We start from the raw sequence: 27,150 nt of genomic DNA, 5'->3' as shown, positions 1-27,150 counted from the left end.
AACGGACCTTTGTGTTGATTATGAAGATATTCCTGTTTTTACAGCGTTGTTGAACCATCCACTCTTGAAAAGCTTTTAAACTTTTGTAGGCTTTCATTTTTTGTGTGGTGTAAACTGATTCTCTATGATGTAACTTATGTAAATATCTCCAAACTCCAAGTCTGGTAGAGACATTGCCAGCTTAAAGCAATGAAAACATCGCCGATCGCCCAGATAGCACAAGGCTGTCTGATCTCCTATTTACATCTGGAAGACGTATTTTAAAGAGTGTTTTCTCATCTGCAAGACGTCTAGGACGTTTCCTGCAGATGTCAAATAGACATTTAGAAGATGTCTCTAAGATGTAATGATTTAGAATGCACGTTAAACTGACATCTTATAAATGTCTATTAGACATCTGCAGGAAACGTCCTATAGACGTCTTGCAGATGAGCAAACACTCTTTAAAATACGTCTTCCAGATGTAAATAGGAGATCAGACAGCCTTGTGCTATCTCAGCAGGTGCTGTGTATGGATCACACGTTCTGAGTATGTTAATGTTTTCTTGATATCTGATTTTAACATTCGGTGACATATGGTCTAGTTAATTGATTGTAGTATTGGAAATTTGTAAGGATGCAATTCCCCTGGCTGGCCACTGTTTGTCGCCATTTGCCCGCCAGGTATCCATGGTAGTCACGTGACTGTACAGTATGAAATTCCACGTGACAGCGCCTGCGGCCGATCGAGTCTCCACCCTCTTCCTGATCTGCATTTCCCAAAATTGTTGGTATTTCCGCTTTTAATGTCTTTTGGCGTTTTTTTTATTGCATACGATAGTTGTGTCTTTTGATGTAAAGACTACATTACTGGAGTTTCAGTCGGATATTGAAGACTCGCGCTACTTTCGATCTGCCAGCCAGGCAGCGAGAAGATGTCGTCTTGTCATAAGAAAAAGATAAAATGGTGGATGGAGTCTACACATAGACAGTAAAAGAAAGAATGAACATGAAAGTCACTAGTCTCCTTTGCATATCTGGTAAGGACGATGACCAAAACACGGTTCTCAGATAATCAACTGATCATAATCGAAATGTTTAAAAACGATGACAAAGAACCCATGATGTGGGCCTCAGGAATCTGTCACCATCACTTTGGCGGATATATAAATTTGGCGGATCAATTACTCGAGAGTTTAACGTCGTTACTACATAAATAACCAATCTTTTCAATCGTTGTAACGTAGACAAACAGCTACAAACTTACTAATTTTCTATAAATACGAGCTTTTCTTTGCCGTGAGCAAAATAATTGATCTCTATGCGCAGGCGTCTACAGATCTCCGAAGGGACCGTCTGTAAAGTGCAAAACCCGAAAAGCTTTACTATTACAAAAAAATCAATATGTTCAACTTTACACACTGTAGTCACCAAAATCAGTTCACATAACACATGCTTTCTTGATGGTTATACTCATGGGAGTAATTTCTAATGGGGACAGGGGGGTATGCCCCTCTCCCTCTTTTTGTTACGATTTTTAACTAAAAATAATTGTTACCTGTTGTTGCTGTGGTTTCATCGCCGTCTGTGTTGCACCAGCTATAGCTGCTCATAAGAACGTTCAAAGAGCTATTTTTAGAGTGTGCACGGCACGCCATAGATGCCCTATCCACAAGTTTCCTAATCCTACGCCCCATGAGGCCTTGCGTCAAAAGTGGGCGCGACTTCCGGTTTGAAGTAAACAAAGCGCGACTTAACATGTTTTACACTCGTTCATTCAACAGTTGACAGTCATTCAAGTTATAGCGATCCAAACTACCTAACGATGTTGGAACACAACCTCAACGAAATTCAAAAGGGTGAAATAACAGTACCTTTACCCTCCGCAGTAGTTGATTGGGAGTATTATAATAACATTATTAATAATCAATACTCATCAAGGTGTGGTGACAGACAGTTGTGCGAGCTGACAAACAATTAAATAAAAAAAATACACACTTAGTCATTGATGTGCTTTGGAGTTTATTCAAAATTATAAATGAATGTGCTAACTTACTTGAATACATTAACTGGCACATTTGGTATTCTGTCAACACAGATCCTGAGTTTAGGTGTAACATCAGTAGCGAACAGCCAATCACATGATGATAGAGTTTATAGAATATTAAGAATTTAAACAAATGTACACAGGAAGATTCGTCGTCTTTTGGGAGGTGATGGAAACTACAGTCGTTGGCAGGATCAAGAGACGGGCTCTGGCAGGATCACTATGATTTCGTTTTCAGCTTATGTTCAAAACAAATCACGTTTAAGCCACAGTTTAGTCCGGTTATACATACAACCGCGAACAGCACATGTTGTCCCTGAGCTTGTCATGTATCTGGCTTTTTTATTCTTGGATAAGAATTGTGAAGACCCCAATGCGGAGATATAATTTATTTTCACATTAAATTAAAATAAAGTTGTCTTTGCATTTTCTGTGATTGACCCGACTTGAGCAATAACAAAGATATCTTTGTTATCATAAATATAAGATAAAGTGAGAAGTAAGAATAAATAGTTTAGTCAATAATAACAGTTAAAAGCAAGTTAAATAGTAATGAATAGTATAATTATCATAAGTACCCTATATACAGTGAAGATAATGTATATATACAATTATTTATTTATTTAAAAAAAATTCCTACATATGCTATAAAAAAATAAATTGTCACAGCTTTTCTCTTTTTGTCCTTTGTGAGACCAAATATCGCCTGTTAGATATAGCCTACACAAGACAAATTATATCTCATGAATAGTAGTAGAATTTTGCAACAATGCAGTGAATTGCAGTTATTGTTATTGAATATTTTTCATAAATAAATAAATAAATAAAAATCACAAACATTAGGCAAAAAAATAGTTTTTCTCCCAAAATAAGTGTTGTAGTATAACCATCAGGACAGCAGTGAATTGTGAACTTAATATGACAACAGTGTAGTGTATTACAGTGAACTTATTGAATAGTTTTAACAATAAAATATCAAAAGAAATGATGCAAAAAGACATTTATCTTAACTAAGTGTTGTAGTATAAACAGCAGGACAGCAGTGATGTGAATTTGGCAACAATACAGTAAAGTTATCGATTTTACTTTATCTATTTTACTTACTGTATATCGTTACTGGTATACAGTAAGTTTAACAAGTGTTTTCTCTGAATATTATTTCATAAACGGTTTAGAAAATATTCTATGAAGTGCTAGATGATTCACTGGTGTTCAACGTATTTTGTCTTCCCAGGTTTTTGTATTTTTCTTGCACTTGGAAATCCTTGTGGTCCAAATGAATATAAATCTGCTGAAGGAGAATGTTGTCCAATGTGTAGTATAGGTAAGTGAACTCTCTAGAGACCTACACCTATTATTTAATGGTACTGTCTCATAACCTATGCAGTTGTGCAGATGGTATACTGTGTTGGGGAAATTTTAATTACATATGATTATTGGGTCTTATGTTTTTATCCGTTTACCTCCTATATGTAATAACGGAGGAATGTCTTATGGTTTTGCTATCCGTGAAGGAGGTAATTTGTCTTTCCTTTATCAAGAGTGGAGTGAGGCACCAGAGAACCGGCCAGGTCAGAGGTCATCTTAGACTGGGGAGGATAGAAAAGGGGTTGGCGGTAAATCTAATCAAGCATTTGAATCCTATGGCTTGTGGAATCTTACAGAGAAGGCTTGGCCTGTAGTAAATAACCTTGGGAGAGCTATAAGATAAGACTCCCAGCCTGTGTTCTGGGCATCATTTTCACTTCACAGTAATCTGTGTCAGTGACTGAGCCTTATTCTTGCAAGAATAATAAACCTAAACAAGTGTCTCTTATGCAGTGACGTCTGTTTATTGAATTTTCGCCTTAACAGCGGTCATCTCCACCTACAGTTTACCATCTGCACTGCACAAGTATAGAGAACTGGCATTTATATATGTGAGCAAAAGTGTCATCACATAGACCTTGTGATAATGACAGGGAATTTGGGATAGTAACTCACTGGGCTTGTAAGAAGGATCCATACAAGTGTGTGTTTTTTTTTTTGTGTTTTTTTTTTTTCAGGAGATCCTTGAATTAATTCTTTGTCATCTTATTTGTATGTGTTGTTATTTGCTGTTTGTAGGGTCAATGGTAGTGTCTGACTGCATTGGTGATACAAGTACCACCTGTACTTCCTGCATTCCAGAAACATTCATGAGTGAACCCAGCGGTCTTAAAAAATGCTTTGCTTGCAGTCACTGTGATAAAAGTACGTTTACATTTTTTTGTGTGTTTCTTTTACCTTTGAAATTAGTATTTTTTGCATTTTTGCCCTTATATGAAAGTGTTGCTAATTATGCCGTTTTAGGTCAAGGTCTTGACATTCAGAGTAAATGCACTAAAATAAGAGACACCATCTGTGAAGTACTTGATGGATATTACTGCATTGATTACTCCAATTCACAGTGCAGTCATGCTATAAAACACAGTGTTTGCAAACCAGGACAGGAAATAAAAACACCAGGTATTGTTTCTCAATGCTTAAAAACAATGTTTAATTTCCCCCACATAATTTAGTCTAAATCATCCTACATTTTAAGGTTAATTTATGAAAATATTCACTCTCTGTGTATGCTTACAGGGACAAAGACATCAGATACAGAATGTAAAAACTGTTCCTTTGGGTTTTATTCTTCTTCCGGGCTGAACTGCACCAAGTGGACAGAGTAAGTGAAGTGTTATTATGGCTTGTTTGAATTTCTGTTATGGATTATTACGAATTACTATTATTGATTATTATTGTCATTTTTCCTAAGCTGTGCAGCCAGGAATGAGATTCAAAGTGAAGATGGCAGTCCTGTAAAAGATGTCAAATGTGTACAGAGGAGGAAAAGATACTGTCTTGTAGCTTTCTGTCCTCCTGTCATATGTGCAGTTGTTCTAGCAGTACTATATGGAAGGTCATGCTCAGATGGAACAGTCAATAATGGTGAGTTATTTTGTTATTTTGACTAAATTTGTGTCCAAGTTCTCTTGAAGCAATTTTATGTTCAAGCAAAAAACTATTTAATGCTTATTGATCCACTTCAATTTTATCAGTCTGACCCTGTAGAGTCAATTTAATAAATCTAATTTGAAAAATATCTTGTGAGAAACATAGCAGTCTTTCCAAGCCTGTATGACTGACTTTCGTCAATAAAACACAAAAGATATTTCAATTATTTTTAATGAAAGTCAATGGGCTTTGCGGTTGTGTGGATTCCAGCTTTTGTTGCAATAAATAACTACCTAGTCTCAACATCAGGTGTCATGTCTATGGACCACCCACAGTCTCTTTACTAACTTTCTGATGTATATTGCATCAACACCTTTTTTGTGCTAATATGTTACTGTTTAGTTCATAATTCATGGTCTAGGGCTATAATAGAAACAGTTATTTATTTAAAGTGCATCGTATGCTTTTTGTTAAACTACATATGTAATTTCTTTTGTTTTCCAGGTGACAAAATAAATAGGGTGAGTTTTTTAACCATTAATAGCTTTTTTAGCCCTTATGCCACAACATCACATATTACTTGTTTCCTAATGTGACAAACTAGTGTAATTGTAATTTTTGTTAGTCCAAATAGGCTTTGTTCAGTTTTGTAAATACCTTCCCTCTGTTTTTAGTTATAGTAAGAACAGTCTTCGCACATTGTCATAAATTGATTGCAATTTGATTCTTTGTTTAACAGCTTCCCATTGAAGAAACAAACCCTGAATCAGAGACAACAGGCACACTGTAAGACGAACTTCCCCTGAATTATTTTCCTGGTTGTGAAGGTGGTGGTGTACTAAAAGCCTATGTTGTGTATTATTATTTTACAGGGAGGAAAAGAACACAGCAAGAGATGATACATGAAACTGTATCTTATTCCTTCTGCAATCCTCCTCTACCATTTAGCTGTTCAACACAATGGTAATGGAAAAGTGAAAACCTTTACAAGCACAGTTCTGGAGTCTGGAGGCTTTCACCATAAGCAGATTCAACTCACTTTCTGGAGGCATACCCCCATCTGGTATGGAATGTGGAGTATGAATCGATTTTTTGGCGGACATTACTCAAGGCACCTTTAAAATAATATCTTCTTGGTCAAGTGAGTTGGTCTACTTTAGAGTGACAAATGAGAACTCCGCCCCTACCTTCACAACCACCCTAGAGCCATAGCTGAAGCCGAGCCAACTCCTAATAGAGGACATTTTGACTCCAGAGGAACGTTGGTTGATGTCAAGTGATTTTTAAATATGACATCTTCAAGATACTGCCCTTTACCAGTGAATATGTTCATTTTCGTTTTGGTAATATTACATTTTTATTGTTAGTTTGAATGATGACCTAGGGTGACCACCTGCTAATAAGCCCAAGGGGGGACAAGGGGTATGTTTCTGAGGGACAATGTGGGACACTGCTTGGCTAGGACAATGGACAATGTGGGACACTGCTTGGACACTACTTGGGTGCCCCCACCCCACGGGCAGACTCTGATAGTGGTTTACCCATATCTAGAACTGTTACTATTGCCTTACTGTTTGTACATGAATAATTGTTCAAAAAAAAAAAAAAAAAGCACATACTGTACCTTACATACATTAATGCCCTATTCCCTAAACATGTGTAATTGCTGATATATGCTCATGATAGGCCAACCAATGTGTATTTTTTTTCTAAATAAAGATGAATATTTTGAACATTAAATGAATTGACAGATGCACTTCCACTTACGATTTACTTTAGCTATTTAATTTTATTTATTTTTCATTACAATTAATTCACTTTAAATAAATAAAAATATAAAATTATAGGATTAACGGGAATCATAGTTGCTCAACACCACAGGAACAGTTTTTTAAAAAAAGTCTAAACTCACAACTCCAGAGGTTCACGGAACGAGAAGCTGCGCTGTCATGACACCAATGAAAAAGTTGACATCAACCTAGTCAGCAGGTCACGTGGGAGTGGCAACCAGTCTTGGGGAAGTTCACTTTCTACATGAACTAGTTCAAAGTTCAGTTCACACATTTTAAAATGAACTAGTTCAGTTCAAAGTTTGCACAGAAATGTAAGATTTTTCCCATTTTCACCGACCTCGTTATAAAATCCGTTTAAATTATCATACGACGCCTTTGTCGACGAGATGGTCCTCACTGCGGAACATGAAATCCATGGGGAGGAGTCGGATCCAGATCCAACTCCTCCCACCTTCCATACACCTAAACCTAACCAACTCCGCCCCCTGATCCCTAAACCCACCCCTAATCCCTAAACCCAACCCTAATCCTAACCATCTCCACCCCTTGGATCGTGATCCGACTCCTCCCCGTGGATCTCATGTTCTGCATTGAGGTGCTACTGTTGTCGACGGCGGCCGCGGTGCGACACTGGTGGCTTGTGTTGCCAGATTGGGTGTTTTTTCGCTACATATTAAGCCCCGTTTACGGTGAGTTTTAGCCGGGTTTTCACCTGGAAGGCTCTATAGAAATCTGGCACCCCATTGAGCGTGCGTTCACAGACACCAGAGTGAACGAGTTCCCACGTTCATCAGGACAGGCAGTAAAACAATACGTTCAGTTCACCCAAAATATGAACGAGTTCATTAACGTGAACGTGTTCAGGCACTAGGTTTGGCTGCCTGGGTCTCGAGGATATAGACTGACCGACTTTTTTTTTTTTTTTTCAGCAAGCATTGATTATGCGTGACACGGTCTCAATTTGCGGGACGCATGAATGGGCTATATGCACGCATAAGTTCCGCATTTGACGTAAGGATGCTCGTCCATTTCCGGTTGTGTAGATTAAAGCGGAGGAAAACCGGAGAAAACGGGATTATGGCAGAGTCTTCAATATTTACTGTCCTCCCGTCTTTGAAACGAAACGTACATACGTTTAGATGTAATTTTATATATAGTTATGTTTATTTAATATAATTTTAAAAAGAAGCATAAACACAACGAGGGGTGTCTGTTTTATCTGTTTTTGTGACTAACGTTTCATTAGTATAACCATGGAGTATAAAATTCAATATAAATTCTCGGTATTGCATTGGACTCTATGATCGGCGGAAGTTATCGAGCATCCTTAATCCTTCACCGGAAATAACGCCGTGCATAGAGCCCATTGGGCTTCAAACGCTGTGCGCGCACGCGCTACGCGGGACGGGTGGTCACCCTATGTGGACCAAGCTAGCGTCTTTCAGAGCTGCCAACTCTCACAACACTCTCATGCCACACATCAATTTTGTCATGCACAGAAAAGGACACGGAGACCGATGTCAGCTTTCAGATTCTGTTAATTTTATTACGCAATTCAAACAATATACAGTTTTGGCGCTTTACACGACCGATCCCTAACGCACGTGAACCGATCATCACTCGCCTATTGCAGTTTGGCTGATGGTAATGTTGCCTGCTCACATACCGCCTCCCATGGCCGAAACTGGTATTACGACACCTGCTGGGCCGGTGCTAGTAATTTAGCATGCTAATTCAGGTTAATATCTCGGCAGCACTATAACTTAATCATATAAATATAAAATAATCATCAACCTTATTTCTTCTCATTGTTTTGATGCATGTAGCGCATTTTTGGGATATTTTAACCTCAATTTTTACAGATGGCACCTTTAATGCTTTTTTTTGTAAACATTTTTTATGTAAACATTTTATACAATAAATTTTGTAATTTTCCAAATACTTTTTGGCTGTTGCTTTGCTGTGTTTCATATCCTCTAATTGAAGAAAGGTGCCTTAAGTATTGCTAGACAAGGCTGTTAACTCCCTGCAACAAGAACCCAGTTTACATTATTTTTTTCAGTTCTCACAAGTGATGTAGAGCTGCAGGAACAAAGAGATGTTTAGGTGAAAACAGAAGCAGAGGATATTAAATCAACTCAAATTTGTAGATACTGAAGGAGGGGAAGATTCTGGAATCTACTGCTGCTTCATGTCTAATGAGTGATAATCAAGGTATTAATCAATATTTTTTTCCTTCTAAATAACACATGAGTTGAATGACTTATGAGACTCTGAGCTTATGAGATTTTACTTTGTTATTGAAGTTACCAGTGTGATTACTGATAGGTTCTTTTCACGTATTCTCTAATGGAATGCATATCTGAGAGGTGATAAAAGGTTCTGGTCCATGCCAAGAATGCAGTAACAGTGCTTGCTCATTAAGACCGGCTTCCAAAAATAAAATATGGTCTTGTTTAAACATGTCAATCTGCTTTTCTAGGGTACCCTGACAGCAATGGTCACAGGGGCCATTAAAACCTATAGTTGAGTGACCATTTCTTAAGTTAAAGACTTTAGTGTGTTAGAATAAAGTGTCCTCTCTTTGAACGAACAAATTATCTTGATGTTTTGAGAAGACTCTCCCGTTTATATTTTGAGCCTGGCCAAATCCAACCTTAAAGAAGCTCTGTGTGTGTTAGTATTCTTGATTACAGGCTAAGGAAGTGGCATTATTGGATATTGACAGACTTGTTTTCTTCGATGTGTTGGTGCCCAGCAACACAGATCTGCAACCTGGAAGGTCACAACCAAATCTAAATTCAGGGTCTTGAGTGTCAGCTGCATAATCGAAAACTGTTTTTTTTCTGAGTGCTAAGATATTTTTAAAGAGATCACAAATCATTATCAAAAAACAAAAAAATACATTGTTGAATGTTAAAAATGAACTGCCTTAAAGTTATTTTTAGAATACAGGTACTTGCGGTAAACTGAACATTCATTTGTCTTTTGACAACATAATGATCCACTTCTAACATTCAATCAAATGTAATTTCAACCCAGGAAACCAGTCATCTCTGAAGAAATGAAATCACGGGGTTGAAAGATTCTAATAATTATATGGTATTCACGTTAATCTCTAGGCTTCCGTGATTGATTTTAATCTAATGTATCTTTATAAGTAACAATGTAGCATACATAGTCGCAATGTGTCCATAACAATGTTTGCAGTCCTAATCAAGAGCTAAAAATAAAAGGTAAAAAGCGACAGAAAGCCTCAAATTGTAGCTTAACAAGGCAAAAACAATCAACATTCCAGCAAAGCATTGCTGTGTGGGTCTAAAACTAATACGGCAACTGATACCCAATTAAAAGTTCTTTTAAAAAACCATACAAAGATTTCACTATTTAAAGGGATAGTTCATTTTGAAATTATTTTTTGAAATGTTTTAGCTTACCTCAAGGGCATCCAAGATGTAGGTGTCTTTGTTTCCACAGTATTTGCAATTTTGACATTTTTTGGTCAACCCGTTGTTGTCTGTCAGTCATAGAATGGAAGTCTATGGGGATCTCCTAAAAGAGCATGCACAGAGAAGTCCAAATTAAACATGATTTAATGACTCGTGAATGTAAGTACTGATGGCCTAAGACACGAAATGAGCGGTTTGTGTGAGAAAACAAACAGTATTTATATAGTATTTACCTCTTGTTAACAGCCGTCGAACTGATCTGAATCAGAAGTCCAACTGAACGTCTCCAACATTACGCTGGAAGTGATCTCTCGCGCGCCACGTCACCCCATGTTTAAACAGAGATTTCGGGAGTTTTACCAGAGACCTTATGCACAGCTGCACTACTTCCTGAACTTAAGCCAGCTCCTTGTTTCCTGTCTGCCATTATTGGCCAAATTGATTAATCCAGGTGTGCCTGACCACAGTAGTCACGGCAACAATAATCAGACACACCTGAATTAATCAAGTTTGGCCAATGATGGCAGGCAGGAAACAAGGAGCTGGCTGAAGTTCAGGAAGTAGTGCAGCTGTGCATAAGGTCAATTGAAGAAAATTGGCACTGGCTGGTTACTTCCAGGTTCTGGACTGCTGCAGTAACACATCTCTGGCCATGCGGGGGCGCTCGCGGTCGAGTGCAGAATGAATGGGAGTCAATGGAGTTTCACCCCAGAAATCCACTTTTCTCAGGATGTAATTTTTTGTCAAGTAATTTTAAAGTTGCATTCAAAGGGGAGGGCTAAGATAATACACTCAGCTGAACATTGCATTTTTGAGTTCAATTATCTATTCTAAAAATCCGTTCAAAACTGTGATGACGTCACACAATAGCAGAATGCTAGCGTGTTCCGGCCAACAATGGCCTAACCTGTAAGAAATCAAAAGGAAATAAGTACTCGTTCATTCGACTTTTGGCCTATAATCTATATTGAACTTGCGGAATCAACAATAAAATCTATGTTGATTTAACGACAAGCAGGTGAAAGAGACACTTTTAGCCATTTAGCCCCATAGACTTCCATTCATTCTGCTCTCGCCCGCGATCACCTTCAGTGGAATTCTAATGGAACTGCAAACACCTACATCTTGGATGCCCTTGAGGTAAGCTAAAACATATCAAAAATTATTTTCAAAGTGATCTATCCCTTTAATGTCAGGTTTCAATTTTTCATCTATCCAGCAAAAGGTTCTCCAAAAGTGCATTTTATTTATTAAAATCACAAAAATTAGGCTATTACAATTTAGAAGAATTTAACTACAGAAAAACAAGTATTAATGAAGGCACATGAATCATACAAAGATGTAAAAAAGATGATGGTATATAAAGTTGCTTAAGTATTGCAACAAACTATAAATAACACTTAGGTACTCAAACACTGAATAAAAAAATAAGCGGAAACAGAGATCCAGTAAACATGGGGGAAAAAACAAAGATGCTGTATATTTTTTTCTTAAACATTTAATGGAGGTATTCCCAGTCATATTCAGTCTCTCCTGCAGGGTACAGTTAATTAAACATAGACACAACTAAACATTCATACTTCGTTGCATCCGCTCCAGCGCAGCCTCTTTCTCCTTCAGGAGATCCTTCAAACGTTTGATCCTCTCCTGTCGCTTTATCTCCTCAGCATCCAGCGTTTCCAACGAGTAGAGCGCTTGGGTTGGAAAGCTGTCTATTTCGGGAGCTGGGTGTTTCTTAGAGAATGGCATGATGGGGTCGTTTGATGCCGTCTGCGCCTGGCTGGTGTCTTGCTGAGCCGTTTCAGCATCCATGTTGCTGCTTGACATGTCAGTGCATTTTGTTCCGCTTAAGCACAGTACAATCTGGTTGTTGCAGTCCTGTACACTGGATGAAGAGGATGCACTTAAGCTATTAGGTGAGATGATGTTATTTGAGGATTCACTAGTAGGGCTTACTAATGGAGCCATGTCTTTACATGGACTTGATAACAGTTTCTTTATTGCTTTCATAAAAGGGTATTGATCTTTTAGTTGTAGTCTCTGAGGTTGGCGACTCTCAGATGGGCTTTTTCTTGTCCCTTTGTGTGATTCGACAACAGAACATGGATTGGGCTTCTCCTGTGTATGGAGTGACGAAGTGGCTTCTGCAAGCCCTATAACGGTCCCACAGGGACAGGCCGTACACACTTTCCCTTTTTTAGAGCGCGGTGGCGTCTTCCTAACAGAGGTAGTTGAGAAGGGATGACAAGCAGTCTGTGTTGAGTTTTGCTCAGGTGAAGGAGAAATACAGCATGTGTTGCCAGTATAATCTGCTGGCATTTCAGATTGCATATGAACCTTATCGGCTGCAGATTCTGTTGGTGAAAAAACCTGTTCTTGACAGTTCTGTGAGCCCGAGCCGTTTTCCATGGGAATAACTGAGCATTTAAAGGAAGGTGAAATGTTAGGGGGTTTTAGAGAGAGAATATTGTGACTCCCATCCTGCTTCTGCTTTTTTCTTTTGACCTTGAGATGTTCATCGTCCTCCGTTTCTGTGCAGGGAACCTACAGATACAAAAAATGAACAAAAACACATGGAAACTAATCAGTGTGGTTGCTCTTTGAAGTCTTATCTCCTCCGAAACAAGTTTTCAGTCAGGCAAGTAACTCTCCCCAAACCCCCCCACCACCCCAAGGACAAACTGGAAAAAGAGAGAAAGAGAGCTGGGCAGGAAATAATAATAAAAAATTGAGTATAAAGTAAAATTGTCCCCAATTTATGACATAAATAAATTATATATGTATATATATATATATATATATATATATATATATATATATATATATATATATATATTAGTAATATTTATATTCAATAATACAGGGCTCTATAGTATGTAGAGTCTTCCATTATATGACTGACAGACAACAACGGTTTGACCTAAAAATATCAAAATTGAAAATACTGTGGAAACAAAGACACCTACATCTTGGATGCCCTTGAGGTAAGCTAAAGCATACCAACAATTCATTTCAAAGTGAACTATTCAGTTGGTTGTAAAGGCAAAATTTCTAAATTTAATTTTGTAAGTTTGTTTTTCATCTAGTATATTTATATTTTATTTATTTCAGACTTATTTCAATTAGCAATTTTTTTTTATATAGTTAAAGTAAACAATACAGATTTGGAAATATTTTAAAGGTGCCATAATTGAGGTAAAAAAATATACAAAATGCATGAAAAGAATGAGAAGAAATAAGGGCGATGATGTCATTAAAAAAAATGACAAGTTATAGTGCTGCAGAGATATTAACCTGAATTAGCATGTTAAATTACTAGCCCCGGCCAGACAGGTGTCATAATACCAGTTTTGGCCATGGGAGGCGGTGTGCGGACAACATAACTCGCACACAACGCACTGTCTTGACTTGGACGCACACTTCAATCCGTGCGGGTATCGTTGTGGATATTGTAGAATTGTATTGCTAAATCCTGACCACTATTTCGGTCTGAGACCACGAGACCTACATTACTAGCGAGAGCGTGTGAAACTGAAAACGGCCAATTGCATGTCTCGCGGTAAACCCGTGAGAGTTGGCAGCTCTGAATGGCGCCAGCTTGCTCAACATCAGCGAATGCTGTCTGTCAAATTAATATCATTCAAACTAACAATAAAAATGTAATATGACCAAAACGAATATGAACATTTTCACTGGTAAAGGTGAAGGGGAGTCTCTTGAAGATGTCATATTTAAAAGTCACTTGACATCAACCAACTTTCCTCTGGAGTCAAAATGTCCTCTATTAGGAGTTGGCTCGGCTTCGGCTATGGGTCTAGGGTGGTTTGTGAAGGTAGGGGCGGAGCATAGACACTATGCTGTTTCTCATTTGTTACTCTAGAGCAGGGGTGCCCAATCCTGCTCCTGCCGATCGACTGTCCTGCACAGTTCATCTCCAACCCTAATCAAACACACCTGAATGTGATCCTAAAGACCTTAATTGGCTACTTCAGGTGTCTTTGATTAGGGTTTGAGATGAACTGTGCAGGACAGTCGATCGCCAGGAGCAGGATTGGGCACCCCTGCTCTAGAGTAGACCAACTCACTTTCTGGAGGTATACTGCCCCCATCTGGTATGGAACGTGGAGTATGAATTGATTTTTTGGTGGACATTACACAAGGCACCTTTAAAATAATATCTTCTTAAATACACAATAAAACTGCATGCACTGTACAATACAACAGTCTGGATGCACAAATATGCAACTCACCTGGATCATCTGCTGTATTTTTGACTGCAGCTTTGAATCCTGGAGGACTTTACGAAGGCCGTCTAATGTGCGTTTGTTTATGATAAGTCTCTCTGTTTGTTGATCTGGCTTCACAGCCGGCTTTGCTCTTTGCAAGCGAATTTGTACATCAGAGGTGATGCCGAATTCTTTTCTCAGCTGACAGTCACTCTTGGGTTGACGACTCTGAACAGGGGCTTGATTTCCAATGACCTAGCACAGAAGAGAGAAGAACACATAAAATACATATCAGGCTTTTGAAAGATATTATATTTCTATTTTACAAAATGTAATTTTGGTATAGTACCTTTTCAGTATTATCAGTGGCTTGAACACAGAAATGTTGGTGCTGTTCCAACAGGCTGACCGTTTCAGCGACAGCTACATCAGCTTGATATCTTGTCACTGGTGAACTTCTACTCAAGTCTTTATCTGCCTCCATATCCACATTTTCAGAAACACAACTTAAGATACTTTCAGCTATTTCATTTTCCGTGACCTGCTCATCATCCACATTTATTCTGTCATCATCCGTTTTAGCAGAAGAAACATCCAAAACATCATTTTTTTCCATTTCTGCATGTGCCGTTTTTCCCCCTTCATTCAGAGAGACAGATTTTGCCACTTTTTCACATGACTTTGGTGGAATATACGACACAAATATTACATTAGAGTCTTCATCGCTCTCATCCACCTCTGTTTGACTCGGTGTGGGCAAATTACCCGGGGCGCCTCCCAGGCACGTGGACGTCTCTTCATCATCATCACAGAGATCAATGATTTCACTAACACGTTTTGGTGGGGCTCGCTTAAAAGAATTGGACCCCAGAGCAGAGCTAGCGGGCAGGGCAGGAGAAGTGCTGACAACCACCTTTTTTCCATCTTCGCTGGCGGACAGGGTAGGAGAAATGTTGACAACCACCTTTTTTCCACCTTCACTGATCATCACATCCTTGGCGATCTCAGAATTTTTCTTAGCCACAAAATAGACTTTCCCGTTGCACATGACCAATGCGTTGTCCTTGCCCGGAGTGATCTTTTCTTGGCTGGCCTGAGGAGGTGTGGCTTTACTTGGCGTCATTTCATTTGTCATACCAAGTGAGTGCTTGACTGCTTTTAAGATGTCAGAGGTCATGTCGGGTGTCGATAAAGGTACAAGGCAAGGAGCGGTTGCGCCTGTTCCCTCCTGGACAACCCATTTAATGGGAGTGTTCGCAGCTTCATTCGTTTTAGCAACACAAACCGGTGTTTGCAAGTTTTCAGGAGGGTTTATTACACTCGGCTTAGTAAGCAAAAGCATTTGCTGGTCAGAATTTAGCTTCACAGAGTTCACAGGGGACACAAGAACAACGGTGGGTGGACCCTTCCCAAGGTTAGGAGTGTAATTCACAGAGTTCATTATCCGGCATTTAATAGACTGCGGGAGTGCAGTTGCTGGCAGAGTCCTAACTTTTGCATTCGGTGGGATCTGCAGGAAATGACCGTTTGGGAGAACGGGTGACTTAACGGTAACAGGCAGCGTTTGAACCGCTGTCATGCTCTGTCCATTGGGTTGAGGTGGTAACTGGACTGTATACTGGGCAAGCGAGTGTGTTGCAAGAGGAACATGCCTTTGCTTTTGATTGTGAATGGTGATGTTGTTAATAACACTGGGTTGAGTTTTGATGGAGTTAGTCAAAGTTCTAAACTCTGGCAGGGTTTTTAGAACAACCCGTCCATCTGCTATGGGTTGAAGTGAGGGAAGTCCAGTCTGTGTTTGAGATGAAGACGGAGCAGGAGGATGAACAGGTTTTGAAAAAGCTTTCAGGTGTAGATCCACATTGTCTCTTTCCATATTAAATGGCGTCTGATAAAAGTGACCGTTCACTTTCTGGACAGGGATCAACTTCATGACGTTTTTCCCATCTGGTCCCACTGCAGGCATTGCTTGGTAGTAGACTCCAGTTCCACTAAAAGATAAACAATATACCCAATGTATATTTTATTAACTGTGAAAATACTATACAAATCAGAACCATATATATATATATACACACACACACATACTCACTCACACCACTGTTCAATAAAGGGTTGTTCAATAAGATTTTTTCAGACTTTTATTCAGCTCATTAAATTGTTCAAAAGTGACAGGAATCTTTTATGGCATTATAAATGTATTTACCATTTAAAAAAAAAAAAAGTAATTTTTTTTCATAAGCAGCATATCAGAATGATTTGTAAAGGATCATGTGACACAGTGATGACTGGAGTATTGAAGCTGAAAAATCAGTTTTGCCATCACAAGTATAATTACTTTTTAAAATACACCAAATACAAGTTATATTTGTATTATATTTATATTATATGTAATATTCCACAATGTTACTGCTTCTACTATAAATCCAACCTTTCAAAAACATTTGAAAAAATTTTACTGACCCCAAACTTATCAATAATGATGTTTATGGTTAACTGTTGTTTACCTGTAGCATTCAATGACACAATAATAAATGCCTTCAATTAAAAAGCAATACTAATAACAAAAACATTAAAGATAAAGTAACACAAAAGTACTTCATTTATCAAGTAGTAACCAAGTGTAAAATTGTAGACAGTGAGCGTCACCTCAATATATATTCGGCAAATCTGGCAGCCCAGATTCAAGGGAACCTTTGTTAAAATAAGTCTCAAGTTTCAACATATATGTCTTTTTACATTTTGATGGGTTTTTTTGGTTTTGCTTGTTTCCAGAGGTAAAATACGCGCGCGCGATACCACCAAAACACTCGCCATTTTAGACGAGCTTGTAACAAGCGAGAACAACACGTACGATTGTTAATGTGTAGACGCAGAGCTCATAAACTTACCCCTCCATCACGACTATCTGTAGACATCACACTTCAAGAAATAATTATAGTCGAAGTCGATGTTTTCCCAACGTACCGTTAGATCCACAAACTTGAACAGCTCTCCTCACAGGATGTGAAATAACCGGAAATGCGTTCATCAAAATAAAAGACACCTCACTGAAGCCTGTGAAAGGTGCGAAGAAAAAAAAAGAAAGGCACAAGAAAAGAGAGCAAACTAACTAAAGAACAAGCAAGAGCGAATTAATTATTGAATGAACAACGAAAGAAAAGGATCGGGAAAGGAAAAAAATGAACGACAAATGAAGAAATAAAGAAATACAGAAGTATAATGTGAAAAATTAAGTATAATTAGGAGATTAATAAATGAATAACAGATGAAAAGGGACCGGAAAGAAAGCAAAATAAATTAAATAAAACATGAAATTAAAAGCACAAAAGAGAAGAGCAAATGGGATGAAAAAATGTGAATGCAAAAAATTATAAATGCAAGATATTGTATAACACAGTGATCTGATCACATCAAAGATTACATTTTAAATTGAATGAGTTATATTTTTTAATTAATTATTCCATGCACAAATATTTAACAGAACAACAATGCCTTTATATTTAGAGGCTTTCATTCTCCAGCAGTAGTTCCTGCTTAGTTGCCTCATTTTAAATTCAGTAGCTATATGATAAAGGTCCGTTTAGTTTCATATAACTCACAATGGGAACTCAATTTCTTAATCAGGTAGTGATGAAGAGAAGACAAAATCTGAGATATTCCATGATTTTCACAGAATTTCTGCAGTGTCTGAAAATACAATGACAACAGCACCCAAGCTGAAAAAGAGCATTATTTATTTTTTGTCTCTATTGTTAGTTGAACAATAAAAATGGTAAATATAAAACAAACACAATACATATACATGTACACTCAAAACATGAAATACAGTAGGCATAAAGATTCCTTGACTTTAATCTATTTTCCTTTCTCTACCCATGTAAAAAAATTGCACCTGGCCTGAGGATTGGAGGCATGGCCTTGAGGACGGGCACATACAAAAAACTGCCGGCCTAGATTAGGTCCTGCTTTTTTCACAGTCCTTAAAACACAGGGCTCATTGTGTGATTTACAAAGTGGTGGCTGAGGAGGCCCATGCAAAACAGTTTTCCAAAAGCCAGTGCATGGGCCTTTCTTACTGTCCTTTGACTTGTCTATGGATGTAGATTCTCCTTCCACTTCATCCTGATTTTCATTCTCCATCTCCGTTACCATGGAGAGATTTGTCTCCTTTTGCGCATCACTGGGGCAGCTCCTAATGTTGCTCTCAATACCAGGCCCATCCTGAGAGGATTCTGCCTGTTTTAAGCCCAAGTTCCCCCTTGAAGGTATCAACAGTGTTTGTTTAGGCTTAAAGAAAGCTAAAAGACTTCCTTTAGCACTACTTTCGGTTTTCGTCTGCTTGCTTCTTTTAACTTTGGGTCCATTTGTGTCTGCTTCTCTCTCTGTAGGTCTCTTCTTTGCAACACTGTTCCCCTGCACCACAGGATTCAGGTTTTCCCGAATTTCCCCAGCATCCTGTGATCCAGGTAGACTCCCTTTAGAAACGCTCTGTTTCTCAGTAACTTTCACTAAGAAGCGTGAAAGTTTCTGCTGTTTGCCGATGAACTCTGGCATGTGCCGTGTGCAGAGGGGCGGGCATCTGGGACTAAACTGGAGGGTACAGCTGAGCTGCGCCCATACAGGACAATGATCGGATCCCTCCACCTCTGGCATAATGTCCACGCCAATAAAGCCTGTCTCCACCAGAGAGCGGTCAGCGAAGATGTAGTCGATGCGTGTGCCGTAGTTGGTCTGCCTGGCACCCGTAAGTGTAGACCAGCACGTGAATGCATTGGAACGCTTTGGGTGAAAATGCCGGAAAGAGTCCACAAACTTGCCACCAGAGGCAGAATTCTGGGAGATGTCTGCAAGATCATCTTCAGTATTTCCATTTTCTGTATTTTCTGTTTCAAACAGGAAATGATCCAGCCACTTCCTCCCAGGATTATCTTCAAAGTTATCCTAAAAAACAGAAAAGTTATAAGAGAGGGTTTGAGTTATTTTAAGTTTATTTGAATAGGGACAAGTATGTTACATAGGCTCATGTTCCATACTACAACATTTTAGCCAAGGCTAATTCTCAAAGTTAGTCCTTAGTGGGCCTTTACATAAAATTAAACAATACATAGTTAAAAAAAAAAAACCATAATAATACAGTATAACACAATATAAACGCAGCGGACAGTCAGACAGTGGTCACATGATTAACGAGTCTTTAAGTTTGTATTTGAAAAGGACCCAGTTTGACTCTCCTTTCAGTTCAGTGGGTAAACAATTCCAGGCTTTAGTGCCTTGTACAGAGAAAGCTGATTGTCCAAAGTATTACATTTCGGGATCTGACAGTTCTGCAGTTCTCTGTTTGTCTTTTAAAATTAATGCGTTGTCGATTTATTTTACCACAGACGCGATGGCGGAATCTATACATCTCAATCCTCCTGCAGTGCTGCAGTCGTCTTTGAGGGAAACCAGTTCAACCCAAGCGCTCTTTGATAATGTGATGATTACGTAACTAAAGATCATCTATCCAGCATCGTATTAAGCCTGTCCTGGCAATTTGATTGGCCCGACGATTATTTCAATAATTACTCCTCAAAGGATCGAGTCCAGACCGAACTTCCCGACCAAAAAAATGTTGTGGGCGGGGTTCAGGTTGGCATCCGGGCTACCCCATTCCACCATCCATTCTCACTTTCATGCTAAGATAACCCGGAATAGCTCTTCAATGTAAATTTAAGATTTTGTCCTATCCAGTCACAACAAGACATTTGCCTAGTCACCTAATTTCTATATTTGTGACCTTGAAAATCTCATTAGTCAAAAATACTGTCCAACCTATCATTATATGGAGAGCATCATTTAGGTTCCAGAAGTTCCAGAAATTCATTTCAGTTTCTCTATAGGGGATTTTTTTAACTTATAAACCTTTAAAGACAGACCTACTGGAAGCTATGGAGGTTGTTAAATCAATGGTATATTATTCTATATACAAACCCAATTCCATAAAAGTTGGGACACTGTACAAATTGTGAATAAAAACAGAATGCAATGATTTGGAAGTTTCAAATTTCAATATTATATTTAGAATACAACATAGATGACATATCAAATGTTGAAAGTGAGACATTTTGAATTGCCATGCCAAATATATGCTCCTTTTGGATTTCATGAGAGCTACAAATTCCAAAAAAGTTGGGACAGGTAGCAATAAGAGGCCAGAAAAGTTAAATGTACATATAAGGAACAGCTGGAGGACCAATTTGCAACTTATTAGGTCAATTGGCAACATGATTGGGTATAAAAAGAGCCTCTCAGAGTGGCAGTGTCTCTCAGAAGTCAAGATGGGCAGAGGATCACCAATTCCCCCAATGCTGAGGCAAAAAATAGTGGAGCAATATCAGAAAGGAGTTTCTCAGAGAAAAATTGCAAAGAGTTTGAAGTTATCATCATCAACAGTGCATAATATCATCCAAAGATTCAGAGAATCTGAAACAATCTCTGTGCATAAGGGTCAAGGCCGGAAAACCATACTGAATGCCCGTGATCTTCGGGCCCTTAGACGGCACTGCATCACACACAGGAATGCTACTGTAATGGAAATCGCAACATGGGCTCAAGAATACTTCCAGAAAACATTGTCAGTGAACACAATCCACCGTGCCATTCACTGTTGCCGGCTAAAGCTCTATAGGTCAAAAAAGAAGCCATATCTAAACGGGAACCAGAAGCGCAGGCGTTTTCTCTGGGCCAAGGCTCGTTTAAAGTGGACTCTAGCAAAGTGGAAAACTGTTCTGTGGTCAGACGAATCAAAATTTGAAGTTCTTTGACGCCATGTCATCCGGACTAAAGAGGACAAGGACAACCTAAGTTGTTATCAGCGCTCAGTTCAGAAGCCTGCATCTCTGATGGTATGGGGTTGCATGAGTGCGTGTGGCATGGGCAGCTTACACATCTGGAAAGGCACCATCAATGCTGAAAGGTATATCCTAGTTCTAGAACAACATATGCTCCCATCCAGACATCGTCTCTTTCAGGGAAGACCTTGTATTTTCCAACAAGACAATGCCAAACCACATACTGCATCAATTAAAACATCATGGCTGCGTAGAAGAAGGATCCGGGTACTGAAATGGCCAGCCTGCAGTCCAGATCTTTCACCCATAGAAAACATTTGGCGCATCATAAAGAGGAAGATGCAACAAAGAAGACCTAAGACAGTTGAGCAGCTAGAAGCCTTTATTAGACAAGAATGGGACAACATTCCTATTCCTAAACTTGAGCAACTTGTCTCCTCAGTCCCCAGACGTTTGCAGACTGTTATTAAAAGAAGAGGGGATGCCACACAGTGGTAAAAATGGCTGAAACCAAGGCCACTGAAAAAGTAGAAAGGCACTGTTGCTCTCTAATAAAAATCAAATATGACTGGCTGCAAATGTGCCGCATCATCCAGCATTTTTCTTTTATTGTGAGGACTTTTATTACTTCTTGTGCCTGGTTAAATTGCGTCAAATGAAATCATGATGAAGGAACATGGTTTACGGACTCACCACATCATCTGGGTTGCAGTGGTCTATGGATCTGTGAGAGGTGTTTACATCACCCAAAACGATCACATGACTGAAGAGAGACAGAGGGATGCATTATTCAAACAAAAAGACACGTTATATATCTTAGAAGAATCTTGATAACAATTTGAGGAGGACCAATAAGACAGCATTATAGCAACATAAAGAAAGAACTTATTACCAATATTTCAGGGAATAACATGCCATGTTGTGTGTGTGTAGCCTGGTAAACCCAACATACAGTATGGGGACAAATTGTCCCCACAAAGATGGCAATATCCGAAATCCTTGTGAGGACATTTTTTTTTTTGTCCCTATAAGGAAAATAGCTTATAAATCATACTAAGTGATGTTTTTTTTTTTTTAAATGTAAGAATGTAGCACGTTTTCTGTGATGGGTAGGTTTAGGGGTAGAGTTAGTGTAAGGGGATAAAATATACAGTTTGAACAGTATAAAAACCAATTTATGATTTGTCTTTTGCGCATGTGGCAAAAGAAAAAACTTGTCGTCCATTATAACATTTACAAAAACAGCATCCATGCTTTCATCCATGCTTTTTTAGTCTAATAGACTCTCTTACCTCCCTGAGCTCAAGATGGCTTCAGCTCTGCACTGGAGGAGGTGGTAAAACTGCAGCTTGAATTGTTTTCTCTCAGGTTTGTCCGGGTCAGCTCGAGGACAATAAACATTGATAACAGTCAGCTTCTGTGGTCCATCTGTGCCCCTGAAAATAGAAGAAAGAAGAAATCTGAAGCTTTCACAACATGTTAAGCTTTTCTAAAACTATTTTAAATTTAAGACCCTTACATGAAGTGATGCTGGGTGATGACAGTCCTTCCTTCATTGTCTAGTGCCAGAAGCTCCTCACTAGACAACTCTACCTGGTCACCATAGCAACCAACAGCCTCTCCCTGATTGGTGAGCAGACCTGTCAATCCTTCCTCGGCCAGGAATGGAGTAGCGGTATCTTTACAGTAGGTCGCGACACCTGGACACGGAGTAAATGTTGTTCATGATCTCATCAGTCAAACAGTTGTCATTTGCAATTGGTAGTAAAAACTAGATAAAATATATTTAATAAATACAAAATATTGGAATGAATCTAATACAAGTCTATCAAGTATTTATAGTAATTTTGCTGACATAATTTTGATAAATGTAATGTAGTAGGCTGCTTTACCCGAGTATCCACCTCGTCCTCGGCTAAAACTAAAATATGAATTGTAGCCATCAACAATCGCTGTTTTCTCATCCAAAAGGTCACCTGCAAACAATGTATGCAATTGCTGAGCTGTTAAAAGTTGTTATAAGGGTGCTATTATATGAACACAATGAATTCAAAGTCCCGCTTTACTTAAAACACTTACGGGTAACTTTAGTCTCTTGAACGCAGATTATATCGGCATCGAATGAATCCAGAATTTTCTTGATACCATTTTTAAATGTTCGTATTCCGTTTATGTTCCATGTTACTATCTTCATGTTTACCTGTCAAAAAGGTCGGAGGACTCTCAAGCAGAACGCAAGTGTGTGTGTGAAGCATCCACCTAAATTCAGTCTTCCTCATAGCTTTTCAAAATAAAAGTCTTTAGACATCAATACAACAATGCAGTTTCCACCATGCATTTTAGTGTAGCTTTAAAAAAACATTTTTATATAAACTATTAATTTATAATGATTACACTGTATTTTATATATTTTCTAAAGATTAAGGTTGTGTAGGTTACAGACCCACTTCCAAAAGAAACAATTGCAAAGTCAAAAGTACATGTTATATTATTTTTAAACATGTAGGGCTTAATTTGATTACCACAAGACATTAAAACACAAAATTAAAAATGTACACAATTTCTATTAATGTTACAACTCATCCTATTTATGTAATATCTGATATACTTTAAGATGAATTAGTTACATTAAAAATCAGTTACATTTAATATTTTTTCTAACATTTCTCTAACTTGATTGCTGACAAATTAAATCTGGGCAAAATATGCATTTGAAGATGTCACGAAAAAATAAATACTAAATGTAATTTTATATAAATAAATATTTATTTATTTAGTGTTTTGTTATTATTTTTGTTTTGTTTTTAAATTTTAACTTAACATTTTTTAATTTTAAAATTTTAACGTAAAATTTTTTCAATAAAAATTGCAGTCTGTGTTTTCTTCAATATCTGATTAAATCTTGTAAGAAATCATACAACATGTTTAGTAACTGAACACCTGCTTTGGCAGAAGTATATTTCAAATGTAAACACGACTCCAAAACACTTGTCTGGGGACATCAAGAACTGAGCTGCAGACAAACACACATACCAACATCTACAGCCGAGTCTGAGTTATCAGTCTTGATCTGAGTGTTTACTAAAGGGAAGGGTTTGTACGTGTTCAGCTAAGTCAAGTATGACAACATGACTTTTCCATGTAGGACAACATTTACCAAATTGCCTCTTATTGAAGTACGAGGATTTTATACGAGTCAACTCAAGGAATCTTCTGACCATAAGGACAGGTACAGCACACCCTTCATAATGAATCTTACAGTAATCTGATTTTGTAAACTCCGCAATCTGTACAACTCAATACACAGGAAAGTTGAGGGAACTTTTTTTTTTTCACAGGCAGAGTAATTTAATGGGAGGAATGAGACATTCTAGAAGTACAGAAATGAGCTGATTTATTTTCTTTTAGAATGGAGGTAAAGGTGTTTGTTGAAGGAGTCCAGCGCATTGTTTGTGGAGTCACTGAGAAAACAACATGTCAGGAGGTGGTCATCGCTTTAGCACAGGCACTTGGTAAGTACATGCCTTGCCCAACATCTTAGAGTTTATCATTCCATAAAGCATCTTCTACATAACCATGTAACGACCATGAAAAACACAAACATGAAGAAAACACTATTAGTTAGTTAAGGTCTCTTAAAAATCTTTGAAAAGATAGTTATAAAAACTCTCATTATATTGGCAAAAATATTCATCAAAATATCTTTTTGTGTGTGTGTGTTCTACAAAACATACTGGAATGAAAGATCAGATAATGTTCTAGTCAGATAATGACTCTCCGGACAGCAAAATACCAGACAAACAGCTGAAAACGAATCTCTTCCACAGGCACTTAACTGCATCCTGCGGACTTTAAAATAAAAAAAATTATAAAAACAACTTCTGTGCTTTCACTATTTATAATAACCCTCCCTGTTCCTGTACAATTCTGGACAATGTTGTAAACTTTGTATTGCCAAAACTTCTTGTGTTATTGCCTCCAGGATGAAATTACTTGTTTTTCTCACTTGAAAGTCGTTCGGACAAAAGCATCTGCTAATAATCAGTTTATTGTAAATGTATATTCTTCCCAAAAGTCACTTTTAATATTGTTCTCACTCTTAGGTCGCACTGGTCGATATACTCTGAGAGAAAAATTCAAAGAATTTGAACGTAATGTGTCTCCGGATGAACTTCTCCTGGAATCCTTGGAGAAATATGGGGAGCAAGTTAAGGAGGTGCAGCTGACTTTGAAGCATATCGGCCCATTGCCTGGGGAAGAAACAAACCAACCCTGGCCCCTATTGAGGCGAGCGGAGGGGACGGGGAGGGCACGGAGAGGCAGCGGGGCAATCGCCCTACACCGCCAGAGCCTTCCTCCGCTATCACACCTCGGCGTCCAATCAGAGCCACCCCCTGAGGAACCCAAGAGACCCAAGCGGAAGTCACTGACACTAATGGAGGAAGCATGGGGTTGGCTGGAAAATTTGGGCAGGGGCGGGAAGCAGCAATCAGGACGAGATAAGAAAAAAGACAAGGAAGGCAATAAAGGAAATGGGCACTCAGATAACACATCTCTAAAACCAATCAAAAATGTACCAGCCTCTGGGACACCGCTGTCGAGGGACAAAAAAGACAAAATTAGAGCACCACATCAGCCTTTGATTAGTTGCCTTGGGAACCGTGGGAGATGCACTGATAATGGTGCTGAATATGAGAGACGAGAGGAAGAGGTACTGAAAGAGGCAAAGGAGGATCTGATGACCATCAATCCAATTGTTCCTCCGGTCAAAACAAGCCATGTTGAAACCGAGAGTGAGGAGATTTCACATTTAAGGAGACTAGTTGTCCAACAACAGTCTTTTCTGCAAGAAATAAAGCTCAAAATTGAGTCAACGGACCAGCTGATCCTTGAGCTTGAGCAGCAGCTGGCCACCAGGACATTCTCAGAGTCCCTGTCGGAAGAAGAGGAACAGCTCAAGTTCTGGCTCAATGAGTTCAAGGCGGAGGAAGTCTTTGAGAGAGACCTTCAGAGGCAGTTCTTTCAGACAAAAGAAGCTGCTTCCGAGTGCAAAGCTAAACTAGAAGAGTACAAACAGAAACTGCAAGCAATGGACCTGAGAAACTCCCAGCAGAAAACAGGACAAGAAAACAACACTGAACAGAATAGCCCAGTAGACACGCCAAAACATGCCCAAACAAGCGTCGAACAAACACTGATTTCAGCAGACAGATCGCAAGGGGACGGTGAAACAAAAAGGGTGGTAACGACGCTGGAGTCCAAACTCCCATATGTGTTTGTTTCAGGAAATCAGATTTCACATCCTCCTCAAAGCGGACCAGCAGACCTGAGGGAGTGGTGGACACGATGGTCTCAAAACCAGAATCCAACATCAGTGACAAAACCAAAGATAGTGCATCGCTCTGAAATCACCATACATCTGGGAAGCACCAGAGTTTAGTCACATGAAACCCCTTCTCTGTTCAGGGATATCGGTCTTTTTTTAATGCCACAAAAGTTTGCAAAGGCATGATTTATGTCTAAGGTTCTGTATAGTGCTTTACTAGAAAAAAAATTAAACATATTACCCTTTTGATTCTCATAAAATGTTTATTTCAATTGTTTCATTCAAGACCATTAACAAAAGTATATAGGAGAACCCTAAGGTTCAACACAAACCCAGAGTGCTCCAGAGAAAATATTCATGACAGTAATAGCTCCATTTGTCATAAGCAGCACTGTAAATAGCCTCTATCAACATAATTTCTCTGCATGTTTTTACATTTTACTTAGAGGTCTCCCCTTTTCTCAAGTTCTGCACACTTTGCTTGATTTATTTAGGTTTTCAAAAGGTCCAACCAAGTAAAAGCACACAGTACATACAGT

The 27,150-nt window shown here is 38.6% G+C and overlaps 4 protein-coding genes across 5 annotated transcripts; 2 read left to right on the top strand and 2 right to left on the bottom strand.

Moving 5' to 3' along the window:
* Positions 1–701: 701 nt before the first annotated feature.
* Positions 702–6,724, top strand: LOC120469210 (tumor necrosis factor receptor superfamily member 14). The gene is made up of 9 exons (XM_039658055.2): positions 702–1,019; positions 3,261–3,350; positions 4,133–4,258; positions 4,358–4,513; positions 4,631–4,715; positions 4,806–4,978; positions 5,489–5,505; positions 5,724–5,770; positions 5,857–6,724. The coding sequence occupies exons 1-9, from the start codon at positions 983–985 to the stop codon at positions 5,888–5,890; spliced, it is 765 nt and encodes a 254-aa protein (XP_039513989.2). The 5' UTR covers positions 702–982; the 3' UTR covers positions 5,891–6,724.
* A 4,728-nt stretch (positions 6,725–11,452) lies between these two features.
* Positions 11,453–17,535, bottom strand: lrif1 (ligand dependent nuclear receptor interacting factor 1). Of its 2 annotated transcripts, none has more exons than XM_089119642.1 (4): positions 17,420–17,535; positions 14,802–16,443; positions 14,477–14,707; positions 11,453–12,770 (listed from the first exon to the last, which is right to left on the bottom strand). In XM_089119642.1, the coding sequence occupies exons 2-4, from the start codon at positions 16,416–16,418 to the stop codon at positions 11,793–11,795; spliced, it is 2,826 nt and encodes a 941-aa protein (XP_088975768.1). In that variant the 5' UTR covers positions 16,419–16,443; positions 17,420–17,535; the 3' UTR covers positions 11,453–11,792. The 2 variants fall into 2 exon arrangements, with proteins under 2 accessions (XP_088975768.1, XP_039514011.2); XM_039658077.2 differs by having other exon boundaries at positions 17,344–17,497.
* A 637-nt stretch (positions 17,536–18,172) lies between these two features.
* apex2 (apurinic/apyrimidinic endodeoxyribonuclease 2) lies at positions 18,173–23,615 on the bottom strand. The gene is made up of 6 exons (XM_039658165.2): positions 23,365–23,615; positions 23,178–23,261; positions 22,805–22,985; positions 22,578–22,721; positions 21,979–22,048; positions 18,173–19,396 (listed from the first exon to the last, which is right to left on the bottom strand). Exons 1-6 carry the CDS (start codon positions 23,477–23,479, stop codon positions 18,311–18,313), a joined length of 1,680 nt encoding a protein of 559 aa, XP_039514099.1. The 5' UTR covers positions 23,480–23,615; the 3' UTR covers positions 18,173–18,310.
* A 702-nt stretch (positions 23,616–24,317) lies between these two features.
* rassf11 (Ras association domain family member 11) lies at positions 24,318–27,102 on the top strand. Its single transcript, XM_039658150.2, has 3 exons — positions 24,318–24,514; positions 24,694–24,797; positions 25,389–27,102. The coding sequence occupies exons 1-3, from the start codon at positions 24,414–24,416 to the stop codon at positions 26,723–26,725; spliced, it is 1,542 nt and encodes a 513-aa protein (XP_039514084.2). The 5' UTR covers positions 24,318–24,413; the 3' UTR covers positions 26,726–27,102.
* Positions 27,103–27,150: the final 48 nt, after the last annotated feature.

The sequence above is a fragment of the Pimephales promelas genome, chromosome 14, assembly GCF_988280905.1.
Source record: "Pimephales promelas chromosome 14, fPimPro1.hap1.1, whole genome shotgun sequence".
Lineage (NCBI taxonomy): Eukaryota > Metazoa > Chordata > Actinopteri > Cypriniformes > Leuciscidae > Pimephales > Pimephales promelas.
The sequence above is the reverse complement of the archived record's forward strand: the minus strand, read 5'-3'. Positions and strand labels throughout refer to the sequence as shown.